This window comes from Patella vulgata, chromosome 6 (genome assembly GCF_932274485.2).
Source record: "Patella vulgata chromosome 6, xgPatVulg1.2, whole genome shotgun sequence".
Taxonomy (NCBI): domain Eukaryota; kingdom Metazoa; phylum Mollusca; class Gastropoda; family Patellidae; genus Patella; species Patella vulgata.
This window is the reverse complement of record NC_065884.2, coordinates 68,148,515-68,176,492: the sequence shown is the minus strand read 5'-3', so window position 1 is coordinate 68,176,492 and position 27,978 is coordinate 68,148,515. Positions and strand designations below refer to the sequence as shown.

At 35.5% G+C, this 27,978-nt stretch overlaps 2 protein-coding genes and 1 long non-coding RNA gene across 3 annotated transcripts; 1 reads left to right on the top strand and 2 right to left on the bottom strand.

The window, feature by feature from the left end:
* Positions 1-288: 288 nt before the first annotated feature.
* On the bottom strand, positions 289-2,135 carry LOC126824114 (uncharacterized). The gene is made up of 4 exons (XR_007681452.2): positions 1,976-2,135; positions 1,339-1,438; positions 885-1,035; positions 289-594 (listed from the first exon to the last, which is right to left on the bottom strand). It is a non-coding gene; the product is annotated as an uncharacterized LOC126824114 (long non-coding RNA).
* A 103-nt stretch (positions 2,136-2,238) lies between these two features.
* LOC126824108 (COMM domain-containing protein 9) lies at positions 2,239-14,669 on the top strand. Its single transcript, XM_050553304.2, has 6 exons — positions 2,239-2,395; positions 7,197-7,328; positions 8,235-8,319; positions 9,249-9,338; positions 10,768-10,871; positions 13,253-14,669. The coding sequence occupies exons 1-6, from the start codon at positions 2,357-2,359 to the stop codon at positions 13,391-13,393; spliced, it is 591 nt and encodes a 196-aa protein (XP_050409261.1). The 5' UTR covers positions 2,239-2,356; the 3' UTR covers positions 13,394-14,669.
* Positions 14,670-20,698: 6,029 nt separating this feature from the next.
* On the bottom strand, positions 20,699-26,959 carry LOC126824094 (transmembrane protein 53). Its single transcript, XM_050553281.2, has 2 exons — positions 26,755-26,959; positions 20,699-24,179 (listed from the first exon to the last, which is right to left on the bottom strand). The coding sequence occupies exons 1-2, from the start codon at positions 26,791-26,793 to the stop codon at positions 23,304-23,306; spliced, it is 915 nt and encodes a 304-aa protein (XP_050409238.1). The 5' UTR covers positions 26,794-26,959; the 3' UTR covers positions 20,699-23,303.
* Positions 26,960-27,978: the final 1,019 nt, after the last annotated feature.

Below are 27,978 nucleotides of genomic sequence, written 5' to 3'. Positions count from 1 at the left end.
TTGAATCTGTTCCAATGTCCTGTTATCCAAGAAGAGAATTTCTTTTGGATCCAGACATTTCTACTTTCACTTGACAAAAATGTAACAGAACATTCACATAGCTACACATTTTTGTTGGAAGATTTTTCAAAACTTTTTAATATTTATATTCAGGACATTTGAATAGGATTCATGCGGAACCTGTCTCGCATACATAAAAAAAACCCCTCCTCTCCCCCTTTCGCAAATTCACAGAACCAGGAACACACATGTAACACAGATTTCACAACACCAAACATAACACAGCTGTAATGTCCATAATAAGATTTATTACATACAGAAAACAACTAGTAATTAATGAAACGGACGACACAAATTTTACAACTTGATTCAATATGGTATAATGAGGACCCTTGACTTTGAGGTTGTGAGTTTATAACCCTATGATATGAATTTTTAAAGTTTCTATGTATATAAAATAAATAAACTACGCATCAGCTTTCTCAGCCTCTGCAGTCGTGTCACCGTTGTTTGATTTCACTTTTTTTGTGGGACTTTCATCTTCTCCATTTGCTTCCTCGGATGATCGTTTTTCAGTTGTTGATTCTGTTGTTTCTGAAAGTAAAAAAAAGTTCATAATTTTAGTTTACAGAAAGATAAGATATAATATATTACTATTACAGAGAAATAGCTCAGAGAGCATTATCTCTGGACAGAATCTATCACAGCTACAACTCTACAACCTGGACACGACATGATGGACCCCTGTATTTAGCTGTATCGTTCAACAGATCTTGAAACCACAACTTAGTTATGCAAAAATTTAGACTATTGCATCCATCTTTTGACTGACAAAAGAATGTTCCAATATTAATGAAGATATTGCTACTCAAAGTTGTTCGTACCTGTTTTACTGTCAGCATCTTTAGATTCTGTAGCAGCATTTTGATTTGTATTTTCTGATTTTTCTGTGGCTTCTGTTTCCTCTGTGGTAGCAGATTCTGCTTTTGCCTCTGCCTCGGCTTCTGTACTTTCTGCTTCTTTAGTTTCACTTTTCTAAAAATAGAGAGAATTGAGTTATATTAATTTATCGATGTAAACTAATTTGTAAAATAAGAAAAACCAATCTTTTAAAATACTATGGACGTCAAACCATGATCAAAGTGGTTTATATCTAAATTTAATACTAGTCAGGATAATTTATTTCCTGCTTCATGAGGAAATAGATTTTAAGTTGATATCTAAATACTTTACGTTATGTACCATCTTGTTGTACATTTCAGTCAATGGGCACAAATTTATATATAGGGAACCGGGAAATTTTTTTTATTTAAAAATTTATCAGTAAAACGTCCTTACCCCTTCTTTTAATTCCTTGACATCTTCAACTGTTTTTGCCACCGTTGGGGTAGTTTCGGTGGTCTCAGTTGTTTCGGTACTTTCAACTTCAACGTCGGTCCTGAAAAAGAATCGTCATATTTATTTTTTTCAATTCAAGTGACGGAAATTCCGAATAGGATGTCCGCGTAACTCAACATCATTTCTAGCTATTAGGAAGACTGCCAAAATCCTCGACTTGCAGACGATTGTACAAATAAACTGATATATTTGTTTAGAAACAACCGTCAGCACGCTGGTCTAATGAATATCAAAATGTTTTCAAATGCGCTAGCCTACTAACTCACGGTTTATGAAATAAGAAAAATTCACAATAACTTAGCCCTAGAAATGAACTCTACCTTTTTTAACATTTGCATCACATTGTCAAGAATTTGTTAAGGAGTCTAGGTATCGTCCAACTTTGTTGAAACAATATTTGAAGAGTGACTACCGTGAACCGAGAGATTCAGCGAAGCCAGCTTCACGCTTTTCATCACACAATGGTGTGTTTGTGTTCAGAAATTCTAGTGTGGCTGACTGGGTTAATTACAGCATAAATTATTAATATGAGGTGAACAGCTAATATCATTAATTGCAAAATTTTAGCAGATCTTACTTTGTTCCAGGCATGATGATTGTTATAGTGAGATTCCTTTTCGTGACAAAATAACGAACAGTCCTTCCTCGCTGGCTTCTCTTTCCAAACAAAGGATCAGCAGACGACCTTCCGTTAAGATTCCCGCCCGGTGCGTGCAATTAATTCAACATGTGACCAAAAAAATCATTTTCATTGGCTAAATAAATATGACGTCAAATTTCAGCTTTTCATTGCGCATGTAGAAAACGCGCGCTTTTTGCTGACATTTACGGATATCTCCGGAAAGAGTACTCGACAGTTTTCGCCACAATGTAAATACGCCCATAGTAAAGTCACGTGGTGAAAAAAGGACACCGTTGTTGTTGTAATTTACTTGAAATTAAGGACAAAGTTTTCAAAATGCAGTGCGAATTTTCGGATTTAAATGTTCTGTTAAAGGTATATCGCATATTTGACTTGGTTTACATGTAATTAATGTCAAATTTCGTTCAAAAGCCACGATAATTGTACTGTTTGTTATAGACAGGATCTACCATTCATCACGAGGGGTTGCAAGGTTGTTAAATTTTGGGTGCAAGCGTCAAATATTTTCATATTTTGAACACTAAAATTTACATCTCTTTTTTAATTAATTTTCCTTAAAGAGTAAAAAGAATTTAAATGTTTCATTTCATAATCTTTAACAAAATAAGCCCAAGTTTTTTTTCTTGTGACAAACTGCTTGTCCCCTTTGTTAAAGTGGACCGCTCGATTTCCTGTAGCGAGATCAAGAAGAATCACACATGTATGTATGTATAGTGTATAGCCTACATACAAGTACATCATGGAAATAAAAATAGATGTAGTACACACACCCAGTCTCCTTAGTCATTTTTTTTATTGAGGAAAATATGTATGAAATTTATCCATGTCGTAAAATGATTAATCGTTTTATATAGTCACAAATAAATGTTATTAAAATACTTCCCTTCAAAGCTTCAAGGTTTTAACATATTTAATAATTAAAATATTATAAATGTTTTATATAGAAAATCATTTTCAGCAATTGAGAAGATCGAGGGACCCAACAACAATTTATTGATGCTAGGCAGATTCAAATTAAATTCTTTTATTATGAAATATTAAGTTTTTACATTTTATATACATATTTATACAAAAATATAAAAGTTTTTGAAAAAAGAACTACATTATTTGTTGATTACTAGCGCTTTCGCTTATTTTATTAAGCTCTTCAGGTAAACAACATAATTTAGTTAATACAACAATGACTATGACGTCATAGCGTCATAGTAACACAGTAGTACAAAAAAGGGACATTTAATAGAATATCAAATCAGATAACAATAACTAGGCCTGTATGCAATGAAACTACTATAATTTTACATTTAAAGCTGGCAGCGATTTGTCAATAAATTATGCCTCTTTGGCTTCTAACAAATCAGTATTATTGTTATTTAGCTTATTGTTGTTATCTTTAACTTTTCATATATATATATATATATATATAGGCCTACATCTAGTTCAGTGGGTAGGGGTGTCTATATATATAAATAGTAAAACTTTGATTATCATGTTCTGCGATGAGATGGTCCAGAAATTGTTTATGGTAATACTAATAGTGTAAAAGAAATTTTTTATCATGAAATATTAAGTTTTAAAAAATTTTGTAATTTGGCGGAGGGGGTGGATGGTCTTTTACTATTAGTGAAATTCCTTTTTAAAGCCGAGAAACTAGTCTTAATAAAATTGCTCTATTAAAGTTCCTTTGTTACATTAATTCATTATCTTTTGGCCCGTAGGAGTCTTTAGCAGTGGGAGGACCCGGAGAAAACCCACAAGGTTGGACAGGCAACCCTACTCCTTGTCACGTACAACTGGGGATTCGAAACCACGCCAGTCGACTCAACTCAATGACAGACTTTATGATACAGCGCGTGCATGTTAACCATTCATCCACTTACTCCCCCCACCCGCCACTTCTATGTGAGAATTAGTAGGGTCGCCTGTCCATCCTTGATGGTTTTCTCCAGGTCCTCTGGTTTCCTCCCACTGCTAAAGACCCCTACACACAAGCAGATTATTGAAATCAAATTGAACCATATGTTAGTCCCAAAATGACCTAGTTTGTGTTGAGTGGAGGTTAACCTTAAGTTAAGAATTTACTTAACTTTAATCACTGTTTAAGAAATATCTTTCGTTCAGATATACAAAATTTTGATCCAGAAACACAAAATATTGCACATGTTTTGTATTTATGTATTTGATACATTAAAATATTTGGTTAAAATAAAGTGAACAATTTTAAGTAGATTCTTATCTTAAGTCTGAGGATGCATGGTGAACTTGGGCAAGGTTGTTATAGAAAAAAGTAGGACGTTTTTATTTTAATTGTTTATTTGTTCATCCAGATAAATAGTATTTAGTATTTAAAATAAATTTTGTCTGATTTTGGACATGACTACAACTCAAAGCCAAAAAAACAAAGCAACATAATCTTTGATCAAATATGTTTAAAAATATGTTTAAAAATTTCGTTGTCTTTTTATATTAGGCCACCTGGCTTATTTAGGTTACAAAGAGAACTTTATATACAATGTAATCAAGGACCCCCCACAGACTCCACCCATCATGACTAAATAGTCAAATCCAAAAATTAGTTTTTACCGACAGCAAAAATCTAAACAGAACTATAGTCTCTTTAAAGCTACAGTAAGAAGAGTTTTTCTTGTTACCTTACAGTAAAGCATCAGTTCATTAATTTTAAAACCTTTCTTAGGCAACTGAATAGTCTACATCGTTATAGTATAGAAATTTTTTCTCACTTTTTTGGTCAAATTAAATAACAGAATTTTTTACAACATTCTTTTGTGTACCCGGTAGTGTAAAAATATAATGAAAATGAAATTTGAAATAGAGTGTGTTAAGACTAATTTATTTTTAAACCTATTTCATTGATTATTGAAGTGTGAAATCAAAACAAAAAACTATTTTAAATACTATTTCTTTTAAGCTTACATTATCTTAACTGAAATCGAATCAAAATTTATTTTTAAATACCATTTATTAGATTAAAGCTAATATTGGCTCAACCTAGTCTTATTGAATTCAGGAGGGTGGGGGGGGGGGTGAATAGTTAGCGTGTGCGCGTTCAATCACAAGGTCACTGAGTCAACTGGCATGGTTTTGATTTCCCAGTTCTATGTGGCAAGGAGTAGGGTCAACCTTTCCAACTTTGTTGTTTTTTCCGGGTCTTCCAGTTTCCTGCCACTGCTAAAGAACCCTACATGCAAGCGAATTATTGAAATAAAATAGAACCATATTATGTTAGTCCCGAAATGTCCTAGTTTGTGTCAAGTGTATGTTAAACCCCCTCTCTCTCTCTCTCTCTCTCTCTCTCTCTCTCTTATTGAAGTTTGAAATCAAGCAAAATTTATTTGAAATACTATTTATATTATCTTAACTTAGTGAAATCTGAAATCAACAATATTTATTTTAAATTCTATTTCTTTGATTAAATTATTGGCTCAACTTAGTCTTACTGAAGTCTGAAATGAAACAAAATTTATTTTAAATACTCTCTATATATTGTCTTAACTTAGTGAAATCTGAAATCAAAAAATTTATTTTAAATACTATTTCTTTGATTAAAACTTATATTGTGACAACTTAGTCTTACTAAAGTCTGAAATCAAACAAAGTGAGTAAGACAGATAATACTCCATTCCTTTGTCCAGTTCAAACCATGGCAAGTGTTTTGTGAAGAAGAAAAAAGAGGGGAGTTATAAAGGTGATGGTTTGTGATTGGCCATTGTCTGTGTGTAGTTCACTGGAAGTGTCATCTCTTTGGCCCTCGGAAAAAAGGGATCTTGTTTAAGGCGCAATCTACTAATGAATACCATACTTAGCTTAGATGATAAAAGGGGGGCTGAGGGGATTTTTAATGAAATATCCTGTTTGACATCTTGAACAACTTCTGTAATATTATGTAATGTGGGAATTTATAGTGTTTCTAGGACAAAGAAAGTCAAACAAAACCCCTCTTTTCATTTCTCCCCTACTGACCCTCCTTGTCTCCGCTGGGCACTAATCATTTTCACACTTTAGACAATAAACATCTCCAGATTTTTTCCCCCCAATTCCATTTAAATTTAGAAGATTCAAAATGGTTCAGACTTCGGGAAAGATAAAAACTTGTTTGAAATCTACCAAATATTGACATTGATTTTCGATCAAAAAACTTCAATCATGAAAACCAGACTCTATAAATGGTGTAACCAATCCAATAAAAAAATGTTAGTAAACCGATATTTTTATATGAAATTATTTTTCCTCTAAGATATTGGGGGATAAAGATCGAGCGAGCCTCTGTGAGCCATATTTGCATTTTTGAAAATATCAAATTTTCCTTCTTCAATCAACATTAAAAATCAGGGTTTTTAATCCATTTTGAACAAACTGGCCAGAATTGGATCAAATGAGGTCCCAGTAGGAAATAGGTTAATTATAAGCATCCATTCCCTTTAACTTCAAATGTACCCAAATTAATTAATAGTGATTTATTCATCTTATTACGTTTCAGGTTAAAACACGTACCTTTAACAAATGTAGGGATTTTTAAATATCTATTGATATCTGCTCTCGTCGCTAGCATTAGCGTTTGATCCAGCAGCTACACAGATCTACCTGCTAGTCCAGCCATTGTTACCCTTTTAAAGAGGGTTGTATGGCCAAATAGTTAGTGCGTGTGCGTTGTATCATAAGGTCTGTCAATGAGTCAACTGGCTTGGTCGATTCCCCAGTTGGACGTGACAAGGAGTAGGGTCGCCTGTCCAACTTCATGGGTTTTCTCTGGGTCCTCCGGTTTCCTTTCACTGCTAGAGACCCCAATTTTCTCTCTCTCTCTCATTACTCTATTAAGGGGATGTTGTCGTTCCCCCCCCCCCCATTCCTATTTAATAATTCAGTAAGCAAAATGAAACTATCAAATGATAAACAATTTCACTGATTAAAAAGAGGCACATCAAAAGATATCAGGGAAACTTGTAGGTTGCGCTGGCTTGTGTTGACTATATGTGATTCTGAAATTTGAAACATTTTCAATTCATGATATTTTTGTAAATGTGGAACAAATCGAAAAAATTTATGACAGTATTAAATGTTTTTTGTGTGTTTTTCAGGCATCCTCCAAAGATGATGTTATACAGATGACAGTATTAAATGATTTTCATGTGTTTTTCAGGCATCCTCCAAAGATGATGTTATACAGATTTGTCGTGAAGCATTTTTATACCGAAATAAACCAGTATTATCTGATAATATTTTAAATATGGCTATAGATAAACTAGGCTCTGATAGATCTACTGTTACTAAGGTCAGTTTCTAAATACAAGTATACTGTTAGTTACTAAGGTCAGTTTCTAAAGTTGAGTTGACTGGCGTGGTTTCGAATCACTGGTTGTATGTGACAAGAAGTATGGTCGTCTGTCCAACCTCGTGCTTTTTCTCCGGGTCCTCCGGTTTCGTCCCACTGCTAAAAGACCCCAACGCGCTAGCGAATTATTGAAATATAAACTTTAAACCATATGTTAGTCCCAAAATGACCTAGTCTGTGTCGAGTGGATGTTAAACCCCATCTCTCTCTCCCTCTCTTTCTCTTGTCATAGAATTGAGCCACTGTGGCACAGCGAGCAAGGCACGAAACTCAGGTCTTGGATACGACTCCAGTCCTGGCGTGGACTGAGAACATTCGGATATTTCAAACTGTTGTCTGGATGTTAAGAAAACCTAGGTCAACCTGTGCACATGTTGGCATGCATATATAAAAAGGAACCCTTGACTTCTTGAATTCGAGGAACAGGTGGTTGGGGATGCCACTGTTTAGGCAAAATTCTCCTCTCTAACATTGCACAGTACTTAACCATTTGAAAAACACAAGAACTATATATTAGTCTCCAAATGACCAAAGTATCCTTCAAGGTAATTAGAAGGGTGTCTCTGATTGGTAAGCATTAACCAAGTATTTTTTACATGTGAATATTATCTCATTATATTTTTTTTATTTATCATTGCTTGAAAACAACTAGAGAAATCCAGTAGAAACCTCGCTCATTAATAAGCAGTAAATGTATTCCATAGAATTGTGACCCGTATATTCCAGTTCAATTACTTATTGCCATTGAAACAAAGTATCATGTACATGTCTGTTTCAGTTATATAAAAGTATCATGTATAGGTCTATGTCAGTTATATAAAAGTATCATGTACATGTCTATTGCAGTTATATAAAAGTTTGAGTGTATTATTAAAGATGTCAGTATTCCATGGATCATCGGATCCCAAGTTTCTACTCCAGTTATATCCTAGTAAGTTATTGATAATAATTACACTCCCGTTATATCCTAGTAAGTTACTGATAATAATTACACTCCAGTTATATCCTAATAAGTTATTAATAATAATTGATTGTCTTAGTTTGTGTCATGAGGAATCTAAACCACATGTCCCACTTTTCTGGGTTAAAGCACATATCGGCAAAGTGTAATCCAACCTCTGTGTTCTTTTGCCAGGCTTTTCATCCTGCACCATTGACAATGAGAAACTAGGCTAAAAAATTAGAAACTTTCTGGACAACAGAAATGAAATGAAATGGGGTTTAACGTCCTACTGTTCTGCTCCTAAACTGGGCTAATGAAGACGGGCATACGCCATACAGTGTGCTATGAGGGGAAATTTTGCCCGGGCAGCGGCACTATTGTCTACTCTTATATCGAATTCCAACTGCCAAGGGATCTTTTACGTGCATTCCAATGTATACACGGGACCTCAGTTTTTCGTATCATCTGAAGGACTAGACAGCTGTCCTTGTCAGACCCTCTAACCTGCATCACTGACAAGGGGGAACCATCCCGGAAAATCTGGATGAACTTTCTCGGCCAATGCAGGGATCGAACACCCGACCTCCAGGCTAGCGAGCCAGCGTCCTACCCACTTAGCCACGTGATCCCCTCAATGAATAACAGACCTTTTGATATAAAATGCTCACATTAAACCATTCGGCCAACCCAATCCCCTCATCTTACAAGTAAAATGTTACCTAGTTTGAATGGGTCAAAAGATCTAGGTCTGCCAGTGTACATGTCGGCAAGCACGTAAAAGATCCCCAGACATTCAATAAATATTTCTCCCCCTTAGCTCTGCAAACATGACCATAGAAGAAAGAACTGCTTGTCTGTAGGTTAGACTCAGTTTAACAAAGAAGCATGCAATTTAAATGTGAACGTTTTTCTTTCAGGTGATTTTCAGAAGAATTTAAAAGAGTTATTAATTAAGATTACTATAGATAATATGAGTAGCTGGAAGTCTATAGCTAGTGCTAGTCAAGGTAATCCCCCTCTCTCTCTCTCTCTCTCTCTCTCTCTCCCCGGTTGTATCTGACAAGAGGAGTAGGGTCGCCTGTCCAACCTCGTGGGTTTTTTCCCTGTCCTCCAGTTACCTCCCACTGCTAAAGAAACTTATGCACAAGCGAATTATAGAAATACAATTGAACTATGTGTTAGTCCAGAAATGACCTAGTTTGTGTCGAGTGGAGGTTAAACTCCAACTCATTATCATCCAAAGTCTTTGACATTGAAAACACAAATTATTTGTGAATTTAAATCTACACTAATGTTGTGATCTTACCGGGAAAAGATAGGCTTCTGATATCCAATATTTAAGACAAATTAAACATTTTACCATTGGTACACGAATCGTGTGCCATAATGTATCTCAGCGCCATTAGGAACAAGGGACGCAAAGAACGAGGCTAGACATATTCCACAAGTCATGTCAAACGGTGATGTCATATTCTTATCTGGAGAGCATGGACAATAAATACTATCGATGTAGACTGGAATAATCAGACGCTAAAGATTGCCATTCACATGAGACTTCTGGAGTATTTCGGCGAAAATAACTGATTTGAAATTACAGTAAAAACAGAAACGATTGAATGTAAATCAGTTTATATACATTCATATTACATTATTATATGCGATTCAACCCATTTGTGTTAATTTCTAGGTCCAAAATATTAGCGATTTAGCTCCTTTAAGTCTGATGAGTTCGAAATGAACGAAACTAGTCGCTTTATGAGATAAATCTGGGACGGCTACTGGCCACTCATAGATTTCTAATTTTATAGTAATGATAGTGTTTGCATGAAAGATACATTATGTAACATTTAGATAAAGAGCTAGCCATTCTTGCTATAATAGTTCGAAAATAGATAATGTAAAATGAATAATTTGAAAATTTCATTCAAATTACTCTATTGCGAGCAAAGATATTGACCTTTGCAGGTTTGACAAGACATGTGCAATAATTTCAACCACCGTACTGGTTGTTTGAAGCTAAGTCTTGCTCCTCCATTTTTAGCTTAAATCAAAATATTGTTGAACTGTTCTAATCTATTTAGTATCGGAGAAATCCAATGCCACCAAGAGTTAATTTTGGTCTGGATAGGTTAATTAATGTCTAATTAATAATTTAGAAAACTTTTCAGGTCTAAAGAAAGACCTGCAATAGGCAGATTTAGCTCTTGCATAATGTATGTTTAATGAAATTTATAAGACTTCAAGTTGATTTCAATGTTTGATGTCTTATTTGTATTTTTGTATTTAATTTCTGTGCCACATTCTGTAAAATGCATGTGAGCACTAGTCATGGAAGTTGTGCTATAATAATTAGGAGATAAAAACTATATGTTTGTCCAGAAATTACCTAATCTGTGTTGTGTTGACGTTAATGGCCGTTACTCTCTCTATTTTCAGTATCGCTACCTAATTTAGTAGATTTTGATTGGCGTGTGGACGTCAAGACATCCTCTGATTCTATAGCAAGGATGTCCGTTCCCACCTGTATCTTAAACATGCAGGTAACGTAAAACCATTCTCTAGCATTCTTTGTATGGTGTATGCCCGTCTTCATTAGCCCAGGTTAGGAGCAGAACAGTAGGAATTTAAACCCCATTTCATTCACTACCATCCTCTGTGAAATATTACTTTGGTTTACTTGTTTGAAATTTTCATTGGAATTCTATTATTTTTCTCAATCAACAGTTACCATTTCACAATATTCATCTTGCAGAATATTGTAATTTGCAAGTTATTTATTCTTTATATGGGTGTGTACCAAAACTCTGTACCAAATAGGTTTGAAATGTCAAGGGAGGTAACTCATGCACCTTTCACCCTAAAGCCATATTATCTCCCCTTAGACCACAAATAAAAGCAGTTGTAATATCTTTTCCAAATGAAGAAAAATTGTGAAGTAACATGGAGTATCTTCAGAAGGCCACAAAAAAATATTCGGGTTCTCAGGCAATCCTTTCTAAAAGTCCGATATGGGAGGGATTTTTGTAGTGTGTCAAAGGATTAAAATGACTTCTCATAAACACTAAATTTCAAAGCATTACATTTATGTCATCAAGTTGTTTATAGGAAAGTGTTGTTATCCATCATTTGTCATTGGCAATAATATTTATCAGGGTTGCATGTCTGATAATTGGGCCTACAGTACATTTCCTTGATTCATTTGAGGTGGGCCCCAGTTGTACGTGACAAGGAGTAGGGTCGCCTGTCCAACCTCGTGGGTTTTCTTCCGGGTCCTCCGGTTTCCTCCCACTGCTAAAGACCCCTACGCACAAGCGAATTATTGAAATAAAATTGAATCATGTGTTAGTCCCGAAATGACCTAGTTTGTGTCGAGTGGACGTTAAACCCCATTTCTCTCTCTCTCTCATTTGAGGTGGGGTGGGTGGCTAAATGAATCAGAATGTCTGTCATTGTGTAAAGAGGCATGGTTTTGAACTGGAGACGACAATAAATAAATTAATTTGGTCCAAGTAAATGAAATTTTTAGAGAAAGGGCAATAAATCCATAAATATTCATTAAATATTAAAAAAAGGCTGATGTTATTTGTTATTGTATCCATTGCAAACTACAATATTGTGAAAAGTGAGTCTCTAAAATGAATATTAGTACGAAAATGGTTCAGTTCAATTCATTTACAAAGATATGTAGTATTTAAACTTTCACAGCATTCAGGAAAGCCTGCAAATATTATAAATAAGCTTTGGTTGGCCGAATGGTTAACATGTGCACATTGTATCAGACGGTCTGCCATTGACTCAGATGGCGTGGTTTCGATTCCCCACTTTTACGACTGTCCAACCTCGTGGGTTTTCTCCAGGTTCGCCAGTTTCCTCCCACTGTTGAAGACCCCTACGCACAAGTGAATTATAGAAATAAAATTGAACCATATGTTAGTCCCGATATGACTTAGTTTGTGCCGTTTGAACATTAAATCCCATTTCCCTCTATATATAAATAAGCTAGCACTATACAGTAAAGTCTATTGATGGTCCACCTTTTAATCCAATTGAATGCAATCTAGAAGATTATATACCAGTTGATGTTTGAGTTTTTATTTGCTTGATTTTAACATGGATTAAGCTCGGAAAAATTAAATATTGTCGGAAAAAATATATAATTCAGATTGGCAACTTTAATTAGGGCACATTTGTTTCGGTATGTTTGTTCCAATTTTATCCAAGGTTTAAAAAGTTGTGTAAATGTATCTTTAGATTTTCAAATTATGTAGCATAATTATATAGCTTCATAAGCGCATATTGCAATCTGCGCAGGACGTCAACGCATATTGCAATCTGCGCGAGGGGTGAAGATTGCGCCTATCATAATCACCATTTTCACTTGATCATTACTATATTACAATTGAGAGAATTTTGCAATTCTGTAACATTCATGAATTGTGTATCCCCAATATTTTTTGATAGAATATAATGTTAAAGGGAAGTAACTCATATATCTCTTTCCCTTTCACCATTTTATCTCCCCTTGGACCACACAATAAAATTCCTGTGTTGTGCAGTCGGTTGAGTAGAGGCATAACACTAAGACAATTTTAATATTTAGGCTTTATTTGGTGTGGACCCTTTTGGGGACCTGGGTAAGGACTTTAAACTCCCTAGCCCTATTTCAGCTACTTTATTTGTGTGTTGATGTCTTATATTATACCTGGTACGTGGTTGGGATGGGGTTTCGTCCCACCCTTTTGGAGACCTGGGCAAGGACCTTAAACTCCCCAGCCCTATTTGGTGTGGATGGGGTTTCGTCTTACCCTTTTGGAGATCTGGGTAAGGACCTTAAACTCCCTAGCCCTATTTCGGCTACTTTATTTATGTGTTGATGTCTTATAATACACCTGCTATGTAAAATTTGTTGTTATTTTCTCAGGTTCAGGAGACAGCAACTGATGTAAATTCTATGCCTGATGTTAATGGTGTGCAGGTTGAACTCTCTAAAGAAACACTTGACACCATGTTGGATGGTTTATCAAAAATACGAGACCAATTAAACTCCGTAGCCAATAGATGATCAGCTCGTAATTCTATTTATACTTTGTTATTCTGGACCAGCGGTGTCCAATCTATGGTATACGTCACACAATGGGCCGTTTCAAGTGGCACATTGCACCTCATAATAATAATAATGATCGAACATTCATAATAACACAACTTTATGGATTTATTACTTCTTGACATTGATTGTTATAAATTGTTTTACTCATGGATGTACTATAAATGTAAGGTTATTATTCATTATTGATCATTACTTGATAAAGATACCTGTAAGGTTATTGAAACGTGTGTAATAAACCAAGAAGTAGTAAATCTATAAAGTTGTTATTATGAATATTAATACCATTATTAAAATAATATTTATATTTATATATACATAGATTAAATGGGGGACGGAAGCGTGTAATAAACTAACAAGCAGTAAATCCATTTTTCCATGAAAAAATTCATTTTACTTGTGTCCCTGTCTTTGGATATGTTGGCCATTTACAGTAAGCCCATAACAAAAAGATATATTCTGGGGCCTGTTTCACGAAATTTTAACTAACATAAAATCCAAATTTTAGTAATTTGATTGGATAATATTAGAATGATTTTAGTGCTTAGCCAATCAAAATTGAAGTATCTACTAAAATTTGGATTTTATCTTTAGTTAAGATTTCGAGAAACAGGGCCCAGATTCTTATAATATTTTTATGGGTGTAGTCAGAGAGTTTAAAAATAAAGTTGTTAAGTTTATTTTGTATCTGTTTTATTGTCAGTCCTGTAAAATAATGGTGTCGGTTGTACTTGATAAAAATAATACCGGCCATTTTGAACTTTTTGTGTGTGAAATAGTTTTATTTAACGTCTGCTTCCACTGAAGTGATATCAAAGATAATTTAACTTTTTGTCGGACATTATGGAACCTTTTGTCTGTGTGAAATGGCTTTAACGTCTGCTTCTACTGAAGTGATATCGAAGATAATTGAACCTTTTGCCGGACATTTGGAACCTTTTGTCTGTGTTAAATGGCTTTAACGTCTGCTTCCACCAAAGTGATATGGAAGATAACTGAACTTTTTGCTGGACATTTGGAACTTTGTGTGAAATAGCTGTAATATCCACTTCCACCAAAGTGATATTGCCAACAATTTAATTTTTTGCCGGACATGTATTAATTTAATTAATAAAAACACTGCAAAAAGACAAAATGGCCGACAGAGGGACTGTGACAGATGCCTTATTTCCAGGCTTGTGTATTGTTATGTTAATTCAGAAAAACTAATAAAGATTAATTTATTATGATTTTATCTACTATTGTTTGTTTTCATATCTATGCTTTATCATTACAAGTTTTAAGAATTTTATGGGGTGAGTTATGTGTCTGACTGGTCTAAGAGGTGTTGAGTCAGACGGTTTGCATAGTGTCCATTCCAGACATGTACATGTTTTCTATAAGAAGCCAGTCTATCTTTGATTAAGATGAAGAGACTTGAAAAGTGACTGTTGGGTGGTCTAACACAGGTACTTCTGATCATAAGATCTGTATATGGGTTGGATGGCCGAATGGTTAGCACGTGTGCGTGCGCTGTATCATAAGGTTTGTCATTGAGTCAACTGGCGTGGTTTTGATTTCCCGGTTGTATGTGACAAGGAGTAGGGTCGCCTGTCCAACCTCGTGGGTTTTCTCTGGGTCCTCCGGTTTTCTCCCACTACTATAGACCCCTACGCGTAAGCGATGTATTGAAATAAAATTGAACCATGTGTTAGTCCTGAAATGACCTCTCTCTCTCTCTCTCATAAGGTCTGTGATTGAGTCAAGTGGCTTGGTTTTGAACCTAAGGAGTAGGGTCACCTGTTCAACCCTGTTTTTCCTCCCACTGCTAAGAAACCAAACTTGCAAACAAATTAGTGAAATAAGATTGTACCATGTTAATCCTCAAATTAGCTAGTTTGTGTCAACACTCTCATGACTCTCCCCGCACTTAGACATGAAAAGCAACACATCAAATAGATTTCAACTAGTAACACAAGAAGCAAGAAGAAGAATAAAATTGTGCTGGGCATCTTCTATCAGGACATAAAAACTTGCTTTCAATGCAGTACACAATTAATGCAGCCCCACCCCCCACCCCCCCAACAATCTGATTAAAACACAGACCCTATTTCATTTCGTTTTTATAGTTCAAATTTTCGTTTTACTTGTCTTTACCATGCTAGGACCTGGAAGAGTTATCATTGAGTGTTCTGAATGATGCAAGCTATTAGCCAATGAAACTGTCTGTTAGGGCGAGCTTTAGGCGTGTTTTGTACGGAACTGTGGGTAATCCACTAGTAACATCAATGCTGATTGGTTAATCAAATGTCTGACGTCATAGGGTCAAAAGCCGCTCGTATGACCTCTGACAGAACCTATCGCTATAACTTGTCAGATCTTCATGTAGTAGAGGCCATCGAAAGTATAAAAAACGAAACGAAATATAAATCTGTATTATAATCAGATTGTCCTCCCAAAAAACCTGTACTCTTGAACTGGGTTTAGTAAACTCAGATTAATATATTGCCTGTCCAACCTCGTGGGTTTTCTCCGGGTCCTCTGGTTTCCTCCCACTGCTAAAGACCCCTACGCGCAAGCGAATTATGTAAATAAAATTAAACCATATGTTAGTCCCGAAATGACCTAGTTTGTGTCGAGTGGACGTTAAACCCCATTTCTCTCTCTCTCTCTCTTAATATATTGATAAATGATGTTTTTTATCAGAATCGATAGGGTATGATAAATGGTACGTGATTATATATATTGGGATGTCAGTAGGATATGGGCCTGGTATTATGTTGTCAATGACTCAATGATAAGCTTAAAGTATGTAATCATGTTAAGTATACTTGGTTTACAGATGTCTTTAACATGTTCAATGCATGTTACTATTTGGTCATCTCAAGAGTACAGAGCTACTAGGGGGGTTGGATGGCTGAATGGTTAGCGTGTGCACGCTGTATCATAAAGTCTGTCATTGAGTCAACTGGCGTGGTTTTGATTCCCCGGTTGTATGTGACAAGGAGTAGGGTAGCCTGTCCAACCTCTTGGGTTTTCTCCTGGTCAACCGGTTTCCTCCAAGTGCTAAAGACCCCTACGTGCAAGCGAATTATTTAAATAAAATTGAACCATACGTTAGTCCCGAAATGACCTAGTTTGTGTCTAGTGGATGTTAAACCCCATTTATCTCTCTCTCACAGAGCTGCCTTTGTGTTTTTGGGTCTGCGCCTTGTGGTGACTCCATATATACTTATAGCAACGAATAAGGTCACAAGCGTCAATGACAGTTGCGCTGAGTCGTCCTACTGCCAGCATGTATCAATCCTCTCTATTGACGAGTAGGCCTGGTCCTACTGCCAGTTGGTGTACAACCTTAGCATGTATCAAACCTCTCTACTGATGAACAGGCCTAGTCCTACTGCCATTCAGTGTACACTATTACCATGTATCAAACCTCTCTAGATAGAGTCAGGGTGGCAACACAAGTCAGTCAACACCTGCTTGACACCATCCTGAAATGAAATAGGGTTTAATGTCCTACTGTTCTGCTCCTACTGGGCTCCTGCAGTGTGCTATATGAGGGAAATTTTGCCTGGACAGCAGCGCTGTGGCCTACTCTTACATCAAATTCCAACTGCCAAAGGATCTTTTACATGCACACCAGTGTGTACATAAATATACATTATCCCTTGTCAGACCCTCTGTCCTGTACCCTACCAATGACAAGGGGAAACTCTGCCGGAAAATCCCTTTAAACATTGTTGGCTTACACAAGGATTGAACACAGGATCTCCAGGTTAGTGATCCCACGTCTTACTTACCGACCCACTGTGGCTTCCCATCCTTATTAGGATGTAGGGCATCAAACCCCACTTCATTCAATTTTGTAACGGGCAATATGTTTCTCGACAACTCATCTGCTCATGTTCTTTTATACCCCTGCATCAACTTTGCAGATGCCCTATTATATGTTGAAATAACCGGGGATTCAGCATTTTCTTCAAATTGACCGAGACCCTTACAATTTTATCAGAATTTTTTTTTAATAAAAATTGATAAGGGATGATAATGTTTGTACGTGTTTAAATTATTTTGAGGGTCAGTGGGATATGGTACGAACGTTTATCACATTCTACTGTCACTGATAAGATACGAATCAGAGATCTTAAAACAATTAACAGGCCACTATGGTATCATAAATCAATCTACTTTCGGCTAAATTACAACAGGCTAATTATTACTTGTTAATTAAGTAGTCAATCAACTTGCTTGTCGGCTACAATAACAATCATACCTTAGACATACATTATGCAAGAGCTAAATCTGCCTATTGCAGGTCTTTCTTTAGGCCTTAAATGTTATCTAAATTATTAATTAGACATTAATTAACCTATCCAGGCCATAATCAACTCTAGATGGCATCGCTAGCCTGTGATCTTTAGTGGATTATGAGTCGATTTACTGCATAACTTTCCTTCTCGATTTAACGATTATATGGATAATCGAGACTATGCTGTTTATTGTACTGACTTTAGTAATTATGACCGAGGCTAGGGGGAAATTTCAATCGCTTAGTTCTCGGTTCATAGTGGATCAATTTGAATGAAATTTTCAGCAAATTACCTTTACATTATCTAGTTTTTAACTATTATAGTGAGAACTGTCAACTCATTATCTAATCTCCCATAATGTATCATAATGTATGAATGTTTATCACGTTCTACTGTCACTGATAAGATTAAGATGTGTATTCAACTATTCATGATCTACAAAATGTTATCAACATGTTCAATACATGTTCCCATTTTAAAGATATGGGAGTCACGGTGGCTCAGTGAGTAGGACGTTGACTCACTAAATAGGAGGTCCTGTGATCGATCTGGTGTTTGTTGTGAAAGTTCATTGAGATTTTCCGATGTGGGTTCCCCCTTTTCAGTGGTGCAGGACGGAGGGCCTGGCAAGGAAAGTGTATAGTCGTTCTGATGGGATGGAAAAACAGAGGTCACATGTACACATTGGCATGCACGTAAAAGAACCCGGCCGTAGCACATTGAATGCCGTTTAGCCCAGTTGGAACAGAATAGTAGGCCATTAAACCCCATTTCATTTCATTTTAAAGACACGCCCAGAGCAGCCGATTCCTCAGATGAGTTCGCCTGTCTAACCTTGTGGGTTTTCTCCGGGTTCTTGTACCATATAGCCGCCAGTCCAACTCTCTATTATAAAATTCTGTATGTTCCCTTGTCCATTATGTTTTCTGCATTTTGGTTTAAATAAGAATTTAACCAATATTCTTTGCCGAGGATGAAGGCATTGGGTGTTTTCGCCAATATTTAATTTTATGTCAACTTATCAATTGTTAGTATAAATATAGCATTTACTCGACAATTGTTATAATTTTCATCTGCTCACATTTGGCTTGGAACTCTCTGGATTTGTGTTCCTGGTGTTATAAGCTTTCCAAAAATGCATAGTTTGTTTCGTAGGGAGGACCATGTAGTGGAATCCGGTTTCTAAGCAATGTAGAAATTTTGGCTGAAGGCCTAAAATGGACAACAATAATATTTACTTGATACAGTTAAATAATAGGTCAAGATTTGATTGAACTTTGGTCTGTCCACTAGTAGGAAATAACATTCTAAAAACAGATTTATGATAAGTGATCCAATTTAACCACCTAAATATCTCAACCTTGACCTAAAGATTAAGAGAGACAGAGAAATGGGGTTTAACTTCCACTTGACACAAACTAGGTTATTTCAATTTTTATTTCAATAATTCGCTTGTGTGTAGGGGTCTTTAGCAGTGGGAGGAAACCAGAGGACCCGGAGAGAACCCACGAGGTTGGACAGGCGACCCTACTCCTTGCCAAGTACAACCGGGGAATCGACAGACCTTACGATAAAGCGCACACGTTCTAACCATTCGGCCATCCAAACACCCAAACTAAAGATTAACCTTATAACCAGAAATTCATTTGATAAATTTTTGTATATATTTTGTCTGTCATTAAGTCAAGTGGCGTGGTTTTGATTTGGGCGATTTCAGGACGCTGAACCCCTTTCATTTCATTTCATTTCAAATTATGATCATCCATACTTGACATTACTGTTTTCAAACTGCCATCTCTCAGTCAACTATTGAAGGATAACACATTTCTGTCTATGAACATCAAAGTCAAGACGATACATGTATGTAACGTTGGTTATGAGTTTTACTCATCTAAATCACTATCCATATCAATATATAAAGAAATGAAATGGGCTAATGAAAAAATGAAATGAAATGGGGTTTAACATCCTACTGTTCTGCTCGTATAGGGCATACACCATACATATCTAGAGAGAGAGGGATGGGATTTAACGTCCACTCGACACCAACTAGATCATTTCGGGACTAACAAATGGTTCAATTTTATATCAATAATTAGAGTGCGCGTAGGAGTTTTTAGCAGTGGGTGGAACCCATAGGACCCCGAGAAAATCCACAAGGTTGGACAGGCGACCCTACTCCTTGTCACATACCACCGAGGAATCGAAACCACGCCAGTTGACTTACTGACAGACCTTATGATACAACGCACTAACTATTCTGCCATCCAACTGCCAAATTTTCCGGAAGAAATAAGAAGCTAAATTTTTAATATCTGGTAGGTGTGTCTGAAGAACGAAAGTTAAAATTGATGTGACCTAATTAAGAGTCTGATTAAAACACTTTTTATAGTGCAAAATTTCCCATTTTTTGTCTTAACTATACTAGGATCTGGAAGAATTTTGAAATATCCCACATTCTGGTTGATGTGAGGGAATAGCCAATGAAATGGTGTGTTGGTTTGAGTTCTTGTCGTCTGGTACACGGAACTGTGGGTAAACGATCGCAGCGATAGAAAACAAATCACAGCAAAAGTTGTATTTAGGCGGCGATTGGTTAATAAAAAAACCCCATGACATCATAGGGTCAAAGGCCGCTTTTATAACCCCCGACACAAAATGAAATGAAATGGGGTTTAACGTCCTACTGTTCTGATCCTAACCTGGGCTAATGAAGACGGGCATATGCCATACAGTGTGCTATGAGGGAAATTTTGCCCGGGCAGCAGCACTATCGCCTACTCTTATATCGAATTCCAACTGCCAAGGGATCTTTTACGTGCATTCCAATGTATACACAGGACCTCGTTTTTTCGTCTCATCCGAATGACTAGACAGCTGTCCTTGTCAGGCCCTCCATCCTGCCCTGACACAACCTCTGATCTTCATGTAGTGGAGGCCATCGAATGTATAAAAAAAAAACGACACGAAATATAGATCTGTATTTTAATCAATCTGCCTTCGTATATAAATAGTATTACTATCTAATATATACAAACAATAACATGCAATAACTACAAGTGACTTAGATTTAAAACTAGATTAAAAATTAAATGCACAAGAATTTGGTATCTGGGAAAGTTTTCATTAGATATATTAAATAATTTTAAGTACTGGGTCAGACAGTTCTGTCTATGGAATGCAAAAATAACAAAGTGAAGGAGTAAAAGATGCATTATGTAAGATTTAGATAAAAAAAATGGCTATAATAGTTCAAAAATAGATAATGAAATATTAATATATTGAAAATTTCATTCAAATTACTTTATCCTGGTCGAAGTTATCACTGTTTGAAGATGTAGCATATATTGTTTATTACCATAGTAACTGTATTTGATAACAAGTTTTGATTATTCATTTTATCGTTAAATTTAAAAATCTTGCAGGCGTTCAAATCCATTTAAATCTCGGCCATCCGATGATCTAGAGAGTTGATTATAGGCTTGTCATGTGAATAAATGTCAAAATATTCATTTACATAACATTTGAAGCTAGAAAAAAAGACCTGCAAAAGGCAGGGCCCTTATTCACGAAAACTTAAACTAAGTTACAACCGAAATTTTAAGAAATACTGCAACTTCATTGGATATATGCAAATTGATTTTACTGGTCAGCCAATCGAATTGCAGTATTTCTTAAAATTTCGATTGTATCTTAGTTTAAGTTTTCGTGAATAAGGGCCCAGATATTTAGGTCTTACATAATACATCTTTAATAAACTATTAAGACATGGATATACAGTGCAGTAAATAAAAGATTTTGTTTCTACATAAAGTTACAGGTAAAAATACTTCAGGTATATTGTAACAATATTTAACAAATAATCCAACTTAAACCTTTAATCTCCAAGATCCTTGAAAATATTTGAGACAAATCTTGTGATTGGTCATGTGACCACCAATGTTAATTAAATAGACTTTATTTGGAAATGTTTAAACAAACCTTATTTGGCAATCTAAATTCAAATTATTATTGCAGCCCAAATGATAAAAGAACATGCTTGAATTGTTAATTGTAGCATCTTAACATATTGCTAAATTTCACAGATTTCAGGGTATGTTCTTATCAACTTCTATAAACACTTCACTATGGTAACATAAACACTTGACTATGGTAACCAATTATCACATATAAATGGATGCTGACATCATCCAATTTCACCATGGTAACCAATTATCACTTTTGATACCTATACAAACTTTCAACTAATTTATAATGACGTTCACTAGTGTATTTAAGTCATATAGGATTGGCTATCTTTTTTTTTTCACTATCTATGGATTCCAACTCAGTCAGGCAGTAACTACCACAACATGCATTTCAATTCATAAGACGGAGAGAGAAATGGGGCTTAACGTCCACTCGACACAAACTAGGTCATTTCGGGACTAATATGGTTCAATTTTATTTCAATAATTCGCTTGCGCGTAGGGGTCTTTAGCAGTGGGAGAAAACTTGAAGACCCGGAGAAAACCCACAAGGTTGGACAGGCGACCCTACTCCTTGTCACATTGCAATTCATAAACAATTTGTTATTCAAAGATATCTACCTATGCATTAAATTGTGTTGTCAAGATATCTACTCATGGATTAAAACGTCTTGTCAAGTTTATTGTTCAGGGATATCTATGTATGAATTAAATTAATAAATCTTAAACACTGATATAACTTCATTCCAGTGTCTCCATGTTTAACCGATATCAACAGGCCTGGATCTAATGGTTCTAGTTGTTCTTGAACTAGAACCTGACATTTATCAATAATACCATCCATAGAAACACTGCAAATAAACAAATCCATGCCTGACAAACTAACAGGAACCAGAGAGACCCTGCCTGACAAACTAACCTGACATGTGTCTTATTTACAAGTGTGCAAGGCTTGTTTCCATGTATGCGTCTTTGCTGTATTTCCATGGAAACAGTCCCATTACATTTGCATTAAACCAACTTTTTCACTGACAAAAAAGCGTGCTGAAATACCACGAAAACAAGTACGGGCTTAAATCGGTGAACGGTGCCTATTATTAAAAACAGTGCAAATGAAATAGACAAATCTATGCCAGAGAGAGCAAAATTTTATTTCAATAATTCTCTTGCTCGTAGGGGTCTTTAGCAGTGGGAGGAATTCTGAGGACTCAGAGAAAACCCACGAAGTTAGAGGGTGACTCTACGCCTTGTCACTTACAAGTGGGGAATCGAAACCACGCCACCTGACTCAATGACAATCCTTGTGACTTCATGCACACGCATTAAACCACTAGACCACTCAGATCCCAGACCACCCAACTCCTCAAGGTATCAGATGAACTGCATCTGATTAAACCTGAAATCTGTGTGATGTGTGCCTTATATCTTGACGTGTAAATCAGTGATGGGGGCCTTATTTCCAAGCGTGTAAAATTAATCAAGAGTGGATTCAACATGCCAACGGGGATAAGTTACAAATAATATTTCCCCCGAAAATTCATTAAAAATCTTTTCTCATTTTCAACTTGACATAACACATAACAGAGACACCATTTTGAAAGTTTTCATCTAAACTGAAACTCTCTTCATTCTTTGTTCATTCAAGATGTCTTCTCTCTGTAGTTCCTCGCCGGACAAACCGACGGATTTCACGAATTTTAAAATGGCTTCTACATATTCGTCGGGGTGATGATGAAAATGACTAACATGGGGTGTATTTTCCCAGCATTTAGTTGTAACAGGATTCCCCTGGGCTTTCCATTTATTGGCCACGACCTCTATATCTTTATCCACACCAATGGGATCAGCTCGTGAGTACAGCATCAGCGACGGCAACTTCAGAAAGTTAGCGTGAAATGCCGCTGACGAGGCCAAGTAATGTTTTGTGACAACGTTTTCGAAAACTTTCAGGTAACCAGAAATTGTTGATTCAATGATTGATCTTCCTATTTTATTATCAGCCAAGATGTTTGCTATTCCTCGAGGAACCCCTCCAAAGTCGACGGGACTATCGAAGATTTGTCCATGAATTCTTCTACATATATTGTCGTGTTTCGGGGCCTCTTTTTCAAACTGTACCAACATCTCGCCACAAACGTAGCCCCCAACTGAAAAGCCATGAATCAACAGGGGTTTATCTCTTTGTTCCTTTTCCTCCAAAATCTTTATTACTTTTCTAACGGCACCTTGAGCTTTTTGGGGTCGAAGTACGTCTAAAGGACCGACGCGAAGACTTAAAACATCGAAACCTTCACTGGCATAGAGATTACCATATTTGGCAATGTGACGCTCTTTCGCGTTCATCCAGCTGAACAGAATAACTAAAGGTCGTGAACTGTTGTTGACAGGTTGCAATGTCTGTAATACCATGTTGGTATCTACCTTCTTCCTGACAACATTTGGTTTGGTTGCCAGCCATCTTGTACAAACTGTAAGGAGTGTACTCTGAAACACAACAAAATCATTATGTTTATTAAAGGGTCATTAGGTAAGGGGGGGGGGGGATGGCCGAATGGTTAGCACGTGCAAGCTGCACTGAATCGTACGGTCTGTCATTGAGTCAACTGGCGGGGTTTCATCTATCACAAAACGTATTAAAATCCACTAAATGGTATCCTAATCCAGTAAATATCGCAGGCTGGCGATGACATCGAGAGTTGATTATGATCTTGATAAATTAATAAATATCTAATTAACAATTTAGAAAACATTTCAGGCCTAAAGAAAGACCTGCAATAGCCAGATTTCGCTCTTGCATAATGCATGAAACATACATCTAATATTCTTTTTAAGAAAGGTCCTGTGTACACATTTGCGTACACGTAAAAGATCCATTGGTAGTTGGAATCTGATATAAGAGTAGGCCATATATGAGGGACATTTACAGCCTACTCTTATTTTGAAGTCCAACTGCCAAAGGATCTTTTACGTGCACGCCAATGTGTACACGGGACCTCAGTTTTTCTTCCCACCCATCTACACTAAATACCATGAAAACAATTTAAAAATGATTAATTCAGACAGTCTCTTTAAAAAAATTTATTATTATTATATCCATACAGTAAAATGATAAGTTTGGCCGGTAAGTCTGGATTTAAAAATTTGCCATAACAATTAACATGTGTAAACTGTGTAATATTTTTTTATATAAAGATCTGTCGAAATATTTATTTTTCAAAATAATTAGTTCCGGTTTTAGAATTAATATCCTATGCATCCAATACCTACAATAAATTAAATTTATCTAGATCAGTTTCAATTTGTACCCACCCTATTGTATTTTACTAATTATTTTAAAAAAAAAAAAATTTTATTTTTTTTTTTTTTTATTTACGTCAGATTTCTACAAGCATATATTAAGTACATTTATATCTTAAATGATAAAATACATTATTCTATATAAATGGTGAGTCGCAGGGTTCCTACTATACACAGATCTAAGTACATAAATCCATCAATGGGGAATCGTTATGGAGGCAATCTGTTAATTCTTAAAAAGATATTTCCATTTATTTGTGTATAATTCTGGAGATAACTCAATCTCCATTTTAGCATGCTCTACTAAAAAGCTTTCATACTTATTAATATTGAGCATTTCGTTTCGTAGTTTAGCCCGATATATATAGAATTTAGTTAAAATAATTACATGATTAATGAAAATCCATTCAGTATTACTTATATAATTTGATTTGTTAGTTAGACCAAGGTGTATTATATGTGTTTTTATATTTATCTTTATATTACCACGATCTAGGATAGTATGAAGATGATTCCATATTATTTGTGAAAATGGGCAAAGGACAAAGAGATGTTCTACATTTTCTATATTAGATTCACAGAAAGTGCAGAGTGTGTTATCAACTTTTCTAATTTTGAATAATTTATCATTTGTGAATATAATCCTATGGAGATATTTGTATTCAAAACTCCTCAGTTTTGTACTAAGACATACAGTGTTTATTATTTTGAATATATTTTCTACGTCTAAATCACTTAACTCGGTATCTAGAATGTGTTCCCATTCTTTAATGGCTTTTGGCCTGCTGAACTTTGCTTGTATTCGGCTATCATAAATATTTTTTAAGTTTACGTTGTGAAAATGGGTATTATATATTTTGTAAAAATTAGTATTTATATCTTCCAAGGGAGTTCTATTACAATTAAAATTTGTATGTACCGCACTTTCAAACTCGCTCGCTTCCTGTACATACTGCAAGATACACTTTTCTATTCCTTTTAAGATAAATTGATGTTTTTCTAAATATTGATTATCGATCTTATTTATTTTATCAAAATATTCACTAACGTACCGAATATTATTGTTAAAAAGAAAGTTTAAAAATATAGTTTTATTATTAATCTTTATATTTGTATTATTCCAAATAATTTGATTTTCAGTGTGGGCAATGTTCTTTATATGCGTTGTGTAGATTGTATACCAGTTGGCATACAGGTTTTTATAAAAAGGAATTTTTAGATTTAACTTATCTGGAAAGTTGCATGCAGGTAATAAATTTCCACCATATTCAGCCATAATGAATTCATATGGTATGAGCCATGTTTGGATTGGTGACTGATATATTTTTTTAAACCAAAAAATGCTATTACATATTAGGATATTTTAAAATTTTAGAATTGGTGTAGCCTATTATTTATTTATCATTAGCCTACTTTAACTTTGGCCTATTAATCAAATCACTTAATCAGGGATGGACATTTAATTTTATTTAAATAAGTTAATTTTAAATACCGTACAATTACTTGATCCATATGAATGAACAAATTAAAATACATAAATATAACGTGTTACAATCTATGCGTGCCCACGTGGCGAGTATTCCGAATTTATAAGCGCTACTTAATTAAACTCGGTTAATTTTGATTTTGAGTCATTAATGACCAATTTTGTTGAATACGGTCAAAGACAACAAATACTGAAGTGAAATAGGGCCCAATGACATGTCAGTAATAATTATGAATGCACATAAATTTAATTCTAGAGATATAATATAAAACCCACCTTATTGCTTAAAACGCTTCTAAATGTGGGAAAACTCATCTTTTGTGTAAACGAACCAAATATTCAATACAATTCGATGCTAGATCAGTCGAATCTTGTCTTCAATTCAATGTGACTCCATTTAAGCACAGAAGTAACGGTGTATTTACATCTCGGCTTTTATCACGCCACGCTGTAATGATACATGAACTTATGACCCCTATTGACGTGATTGCTTGAACCAATGAAAATGGTCGTTTATGGGCAACAAAAATTCCCTTACGGAAGCTCAAAGAAGACTTAATAAGAAATATTGAATATTTTAATAATGGTAGAGAATTCAGATCGTACACGTATAAAACGTCCCCCCCCACCCTTTAGTAAAAATACTATAGAATAACATTGTATTTTACTATAGTAATTCTCTATAGAGCTTTTTTTTTTCTAATTAATTTGTTGTTTTGTTTTTTTTTATATAAATAACGCTTGTTATATAGGGCTTTTTTTTTTTTTGGGGGGGGGGGGTACAGTTTGTTTTTTGTATGTTGGTTTTTAATTTTTTTTTAATGGGTCAATTTTTTTTGTTTTTCATGTTAAATTTGTTTTTTGTAAATGTAGGCCTATGTTTGTTGGGGTTTTTTTTGGGAGGGGGGGGCAGGGAGGAGGGGGTCCCAGTTTATATTTTGTGGGTGGGAGATGCTTGGCCCCATTTCTATAGGATATGAATTGAAATGCTATGGGATTTGATGTTCGATCTGCTCTGACTGGGCTAATAAAGAGGGGCATATGCCATATTTTGCCCAGACAGAGGCACTGTAGCCTCCGCTTATATCGAATTCCAATTTCCAATAGATTTTTTACATACACGCCAATGTGTCACAGGACCTCATTTATTTTTTGTCCCATCCAAATGACCAGGCAGCTGTCCTTGATACTACACAAGGTAGTACAATTGCTTAGTGGACTTACCAGTGTTTAGAATCAAGGGAAGTCACAGTGGCTCAGTGAGTAAGATATATTGGCTGGTTAACGTTGAGGTTCTAGCCTCAATACTTGTGCAAGCCGAGAGAATTCATCTTGACAGCACTCAGTTTTGTACGGCAGAGGGCCTGGCAATAGACAACGTATAGTCCTTCGGAAGGCACGAAAAACCTAAGTCTTGTAATAGAACCCTTGAAAGTTGGAATGTGATATAAGAGTAAGCAATAACACTGCTGTCCAGACGTATCCCTGTTTTCCCATTTG